The sequence below is a fragment of the Coenobita brevimanus genome, chromosome 33, assembly GCF_032717465.1.
Source record: "Coenobita brevimanus isolate Jiangsu-jjx chromosome 33, ASM3271746v2, whole genome shotgun sequence".
Taxonomy (NCBI): domain Eukaryota; kingdom Metazoa; phylum Arthropoda; class Malacostraca; order Decapoda; family Coenobitidae; genus Coenobita; species Coenobita brevimanus.
This window is the reverse complement of record NC_136986.1, coordinates 12,780,923-12,788,197: the sequence shown is the minus strand read 5'-3', so window position 1 is coordinate 12,788,197 and position 7,275 is coordinate 12,780,923. Positions and strand designations below refer to the sequence as shown.

The following is a 7,275-nucleotide window of genomic DNA, read 5'->3' as shown; positions in this document are numbered from 1 at the left end:
ACCAGTAAAGATAGTGCCTATAGACTTTAATAATAAATACCTAAGTATTGAGTGAGTAGAGTATTATGCACTTGTGAATAGCTTTTAGAGCTAGGAGTTAATATCCTGGCTAGGTCGCCAAAATGTCATGGGGTTTTATATAGAGTATGCGATATTGAATAATATTCAATAATGCTTGGGAACAGGACATAAAGAAATGACTTGTGAAACTCAAGCAATGATTACTTTATGCCGGCTTACTTCGCCGATTCTGCTAAGGACGAAAATTTATGAAAACTTTCTCAACAGTACATAGCAGCAGAGACTAATTGCTCACACATGCTGTTTATTGAGTACTGTTGGCCTCTGGAGAAAGTGACTCCACCCCTGACAATCAATAACTAATGCTATTAATGATAAACAGGTTTCTTGCTGAATTTGCAGTTAACTCCTGGTTGCACAATGGATTTTAAGCCTTAATACAAAGGGACTGGCCTAAGTACTCAAGTTATGAATAATGAAAGCGTTTATGGCAAAGCTGGGAGTTATAAGTGAAATAAGCTTAATGGAGAAATAAAAACACGAGTTTACATTACATTAAGCTCAAAAGAAAAAGAACTGTTAATTTACTGATTACAATGAAACAAATTTACGTTACAAACGTTTCATTATGAATAAAAAAAAAAAGAACACTCACTCACTCACTCAAAAGCTAGAACCTTAAGCCTAGGAAAATATGAAAGAGAAAAATACTGGTCAGAGAGTGGGCTAAGCGGGAACTGGGCGTCGTTGCTGAGGAAGGACGCTGCCTACGCTGAACCTCTCGCTTAAAATCATGCTAGAGTGGTAATTCAGGCACTCGCTGGACAACGGAGGCAGCGGGATGAACTGGGGCTTGTCGTTGCTGAGAAAGGACACTGCCACACACACGCTGCCTTCGACACTGAAGCCTAATCGAACCTACTTCCACAATGCTCAAATCCTTGACTGAATTCAAACAAGCGAGGCGAGGACTGAGGCCAGCCGGCCAACTGGTAATGGCTAGAAGTGAGCAAAACACGTCCATAACAAATCACTCAGCGGAGGTGCTAATGTCGCACACACAAGACGATCATTTATGAAACAGTGAAAAATTGTTCTGAAAACACTCCTGATTGGGTGAATACGTGGCGGTTGACTGAGTGATACATACTGGGATTCCACTAGAATACACGGTTTTCCACCAAGTTCAATGTCATGAGTTTATTTAAATATATGATCGCACTAACTCCGTGACACATGTACCAAGCTCAATGACCGGGTACTGATAAGCCCACCCTTAATAAAAAAAACCTTCCCATACAGGACTATTGGATCATGGACGACCTCACAGCCACACCTGTCTTTGGGAGGTAAATGGCACATTACACAGTACTTTACCATATTATGGTTCCTGCACTTTTTCCACAATGCCATCGTGGGACCCTTACTAAATTCTGACCATGCTAAAAGGTTCTTTCACCATTTCTTTTCGCCTTTCCATAAAGCTGTGGTGGATGAGTTGCATGTATTGTTCTGAGGTTGACTGGCGATTTATCCAATACACATTGTCCAACGTCATCTCTTATGCATCACAGTCTTTGTTGCTTGTGACTGCTGCAAGATTGGATATATGCTGGACGTTATGTAGTTGTCGCCCATCTAGCGTGACGATAATGTAACCACTTGCGTCTCTCCTTTTGTATAATATAACTGCCAAGTTTCTCCTTGAGAAAGTGGGACAGGAACCAGCGGTACTGTCAAGCGAAGGAGGAAGCCTGTTTTCCCTGCCAAGACCGAGAATGGTGCTTTACTCATCGAGAAATGTGGTAACATGTCGGTCATCCACTGGCATGACAATGGGATGTGCTGGCAGGTGGTACAAGAAAAGTGTTTCTACACTTTCCTGCTATCCACTCTTAGTGAATGCATTCATACTCGTTCAGACGTCTTGTTGGTATAACTGCTGCACCAAGGACACAGTGCTGCAGTAATGCATTCTGACAGGGTCACCCAGGCAGAACTACTTCGCGTGTCACTGCATGGTGAGAACTCTGGGCACCTGCAGGTTAAAAACTGTGCAGGCAGTGCCATGTCTGCCTGAACTGTAGTGACGGCAGCAGGTTTCAAGGAAATGCTCTACAAGTGCAGTGAGTTAAAGGGAGATTTCCTCAGTCACTGGTGTGTGGGAGAGTGTAAATAGTATATCTAGTGATCTCATTACATGAAAATTTATAATATAGAGTATAATATAAAAAGGTATGGACTTAAAACATTGTGAGGTTGCACTCCTGCAATTGAACTTGCAGTATAAGTGCAAATATGTTTTATGGTTATACAGTGCAGCATACATGCAAAATTGGATTTTTTTATAGCAAACTAGTAATTACCTTGTAGCTTTTCCTCTAGTGCACTCAAGAAATTACACCAGGAAGTGATTTTTACCACAAGAAAGAATATAGAATATAGAGGAAAAGTACGTGTGTAAGGAAATGATCTCAGGATATGGTGGATGATCTCGCAATACAACTGCCAGAAATAAAGAAATTTTATTTTCAGGTTACAGTACAAGTCAACTTGCATTACAAGTACAAACATGTATTATGGTAATATAGCGTAATATTAGTTTGCACACTGCTTTTTGTTGTGATACTTTTTATTTATTTCTGCACATTAGCAAATTTTCCTTTAATTTTCTCTCTGCTGAACGCCACCTCTCTTCCTCTTAAACCTCACCTTCTGCTCAGTACACTGAGTCTCAGACTAGTCTAAGGCGACTTAATGCAAACCCTTCCTCTGTATCCTCCTAGTTTCTCTATACTCAATTCAAAGCAAAAAGTTGCTGTTGTGTATATGTACATAAAAACATATCGTGCACCCACGTTCCTGTTCTTCAGTCTTCTGGAGTTCTCTAGTATCTAGCGTCGGCTATCCTACCATTCTTTGACTAAGTATATCTGTGCTGTTTGCTTATCCGCTACATCTGCTGATGATATGAAATATTCTTTGGCAGTCTTATTTCTAAGATCGAACATCCATTTAATTTCTTCTTTCCCTGAAATCTCGATTCTAGGTAATTTCAATGTTCACCACCACCTTTTGGCTCCTCCCTCTCCTATCACTAATCCACCTGGAGAAGAAGGCTACATCTTTTCCATCCTTAATGTCCTATGAGCAGCTTGGACAGCATCCAACCTATATTTCCGCTAACCATTTTGTAAAGAGTTCCAACACATACTTGGACCATTTTCTTACTCCTAATCCTTCTGCTTTGTGCTGTTAATGTTTTCTCTCCATTGGGCTCCTCTGATTGCAGTCTTCATAACCTTAACTGTCCGATTACTCTCAGAAAAGGCTGCCTGTGAACTATCCCAATAAGCGGCAACTTTGGCATTTTGGAGCTGCTGATTGGGAGGACCTCAGACAATACAAATATATATTTTTTTCCCTGGAATGATTAGTTGCTTCCATGGCTCGAGAATCATCTTTTGAGTATTCCTCAAGCATTACAGAGGTTATTCTCTCAGATATGGAAACATACGTTTTTCTCTTTTATCCTGTGACTAATGCAAAAAAAAAAAAAATGTTAAATTACGCCTGTTCAAATGCCGTCCACATCAATGAAGAGAGCCTTCAAAAGGTACCGGAGCCAACTCATCCCCTGAATCTCATCTCTTTTATGTTTCTGGCTGGAATCGTGTTAGAGTCCGTCCATCACTCTGCTAAATAAAATATCAATCGTACTACCTCAAATTCTTCCTGCTCCTTCCAATGCTTGCCAAAGACTATTTTCTAACAACTTTACTTCATCATCCTTTCCTCCCTACTTTCCACTCTGACAACTCTGTAACTGTTTCTTCTACTGAAAAAGCAGAACTCTTTGCTCAGACTTTCTCCTCTAGTTCCACCTTTGAGGATTCTAGTGCTTTGTTCATCCATCACTTCCTCTTACTTTCCCTCATGGCTGACCATTAAAATTTCTGCAGTTGTTGATGTGTTTTCAGCCATCACTGGCAGTTAATACTGACAAACCATATGGGCCTGATGAGGTGCTGATGGGGTCCCACTCCAGTTGTCCTCAAGGGTTCTGCTTCTGTGCTTACAGCCTGCCTAGGTAAACTGTGTGCTCCTTTGTCTGTCAACTTGTACCTTTCCTCTTTCTTTGCTGGAATTCTGTTGTTATGGAAGATTGGTGATTATTTCCGGTCTTCCTCTAACTGTCGTCCCTATTTTTTTTTTCTAATGCAAGGAAGAAGGAACCAAAGGCCAGGACCCCGTAAATTTTTACCTCCAGGAAAAAAAAAAAAAGAAAAGCAAGGTAAGACAGCCAAATTCCAAAAACTGTTCATTTCTGAGGTCCCTGGACACACTGTGCATTTGAAAAAGACTGGAGATCATAGGCAGCAGGAAATACAGACAGAGGAAGACAGTTCCAGAGTTGACCTGTTGCATACATGAAGGACTGGGATTCAATGGTTAACTCTTGCATTAGAGAGTTGGACAGAAAAGGGATGAGAACTTGTTGCTAGACAGGTGTTTGCGCCCTCCACAGTGGTGGAGTGGGATGCAAGCAGACAGTTCAGATGACCAATGGACCATTGAAATAGCGATAGAAAAGAGATAAAATGCAACAAAAACAGCGAAGATACAGAGGATGAAGGGAGCTAGTAAGAGAGGGAGAGTTGATGAGATGAAAAAGCGGACACTCACCATTTTGAGAAAAGTTGTATATGAAGGAGCCTCCCTACACATGATAGTTGTACTCTACACAAGGAGTGAATGAAACCCACGTGTATAAAGTCAACAACTGTGCAGGGGTAAAAAGAAGGCAACGGAGTTGACTTAGCACATCTAATCTCTTGGAAGCAGATTTTACAAGAGAGGTAATACAGGTATGTTCTTTCCATAATAAATCCCGAGAGAATGAAATCCCAAGTATGTTTTCAAGATGATGCTGGATTAAGCTGGATATTGCTGAAAATTTGAGGGTACTCCTGTGAAATATTTTTATCGGGTTGGATAGATGTAAGCAATGAATTTTTGATGCATTAAAACCAAGATTACATTTTGCACCCCAGTCAGGAGATATGAGCCAAGTCAGACATCAGGTGTGCCATAGTCCTCATCCATTGTTTCTTGAAGTAAGTGCTGAGATCCGATGCTGTAGGGAAGTGAATGGAAAGCTTAAGGGGTGGAGTCACCAGCTTATGAGTGGATAGGGTTAGATGTACAGCTTAGGTCATTGATGGACAAAAGAAAGATAGTTGGTGATAGGACAGAGACCTGAGGAACACCAATATTAATAGATCTGGGGAGAATAACGGTGACCGTCTCAGCAGCAGCTATAGTACGACCACACAGGAAGCTAGAGATAAAGGGGTAGGTAGAGAAGGATAGTAAACCGTAAGAGAGGGCAGTTTTCGAAATTAAAGATTTATGCCAGACAAGATTGAAACCCTTTGAGATGTCAAGTGCAATGGCAAAGCATTCGCCAAAGTGTGCCCCAAAAGAGGATGACCAGGGATCTGAAAGGTAGGTGAGAAGATCGTCAATGAAGCATCCCTGGCAGAACCCATATTAACGATCGGTAAGAAGGTTGTGACAGGAAAGATGCTTAAAAGAATTTTTGGTTAAGAATAGTCTCAAAATCCTTTGAAATACATACAGTTAAAGCAATTCCAATAACATCCTGTATTTGTAAAGTGTTTAAACCTAATTCTGTAATACAAAAAAAAAATAAAGCACCTCCCTTATCATACCCTTGTGTTATTGTCATCAGGGACTCAGACAGGGGTGCTCCATTGGCTATCTTTCCACCTTAATTTAAGACACCTGATCATCCTCCTTTCGGGAATTCGATGAAAGATTTGCCATTGTACTTGACATTTCAAAGCCTTTCGATCGAGTCTGTCATTAATCTTAAACTCACAAGCCCTCTTACGATTTCAGCCCCATCTGTGCCTTTATCTCAGAGAGTCGTCCTATAGATGCTATTGTAGACTGTCACTGGTTTTCTCCTCGAGCTATCGATAATGGTGTTCCTTAGGGCACTGGCCTGTCACTAACTCCCTTCCTTCTATTCATCAATGACCCACTAAAGGCTTTACATGTAACCTTAATCACCCATATGCTGATGACTCTGCAACCCTTCATCTTTCAATAAACTTCCTACAGCGTCCATTCAACGAAGTTACTTCAAAAAACGAGGAGGAGGATATGGCTCATATATCTGATTCGGATAAAAGTAATCTTGTTTTTAATGCATCGAAAACGCAGTTCCTACATCTCTCTGACCCATTAAAATGTACCCTAGCAATAGCCTTTTTAATTTTTAACAATACCCAACTCAATCCTGCATCATCTTTGAACATGCTTGGGGTTTCATTCTCACGTGATTTATCTTGGAAAGATCATATTACCTTCCTTTATGAATTCTGCTTCCAAGCGATTAAATGTACAATGCTGACCTCTGTTCCTTCTTTACCCTGTACAGCTGTTGACTTTAAACAGGGGTTTTATTTGACCTTCTGTACACCGCTACTTTAAATGTGTGGGGAGGCGCCCCTCGTACAACAAGGTGGAGTCAAAGACTTTTCATCTCATTAACTTTCCTCCCCTTACTGACTCCCTTCAACCACTATCTCTTTGGCCGTGCTGTTGCATCTTTTGTCTCTTTTCTATCGTTAATTCAATGCTCACTGGTCCTCTGAATTCTCTGCCTGCATCCCTCAAACCACTATGGCTTGGGCACGTAGCACCAGTGTAGACACAAACTCTTATCCCTTTTCTGTCCAGCCCTCTACCTAATGCACGAGTTAATTGTTAATGCCAGTCCTTTTATGTGTGCAGTACAGATCAGCTCTGGAACTGTCTTCCTCTGTCTGTATTTCCTACTGACTCTGACCTCCAGTTCTTTAAACACAGTGTGTCCAAGCATCTTGAACAGATCCTCAATTTGGGAATCTATTTTCGTGTATTTATTTTTGCATACACAGGAAGCTCATTCACCGCAGACTTCTCTAGCGTTTATTTTTGCTTATTCTCTTGCATTAAAAAAAAAGAATTGCTGGAATATACTGCTTCATCATACATGGGAACTGGGTTTGTTGTTATAGTAAACTAGTGATTTTTTTGTGTGCAGTTCTTCTCATGCAATAAGAACTTAGCTAAATAAGTGCTTTAGAAAAAAACACCACGCGTGTCAGAAATGGACATCACCACAGGGGCAGCTCAAGGGATCTTATGTGACACAGAAGACGCACTCGTGCACTCGTAGAG

General features: G+C 40.9%; 1 protein-coding gene across 1 annotated transcript in view; it reads left to right on the top strand.

Annotated features, from left to right (window-relative positions):
* The first annotated feature begins 1,335 nt into the window (after positions 1-1,335).
* The window catches only part of LOC145395793 (glutamate receptor ionotropic, kainate 3-like), a 36,985-nt gene continuing 31,045 nt past the window's right edge, over positions 1,336-7,275 (top strand). Inside the window, exon 1 of the mRNA XM_080269329.1 lies at positions 1,336-1,370. Within this exon, the coding sequence (XP_080125455.1) occupies positions 1,336-1,370 (35 nt within the window). The remainder of the gene's footprint in view (positions 1,371-7,275) is intronic.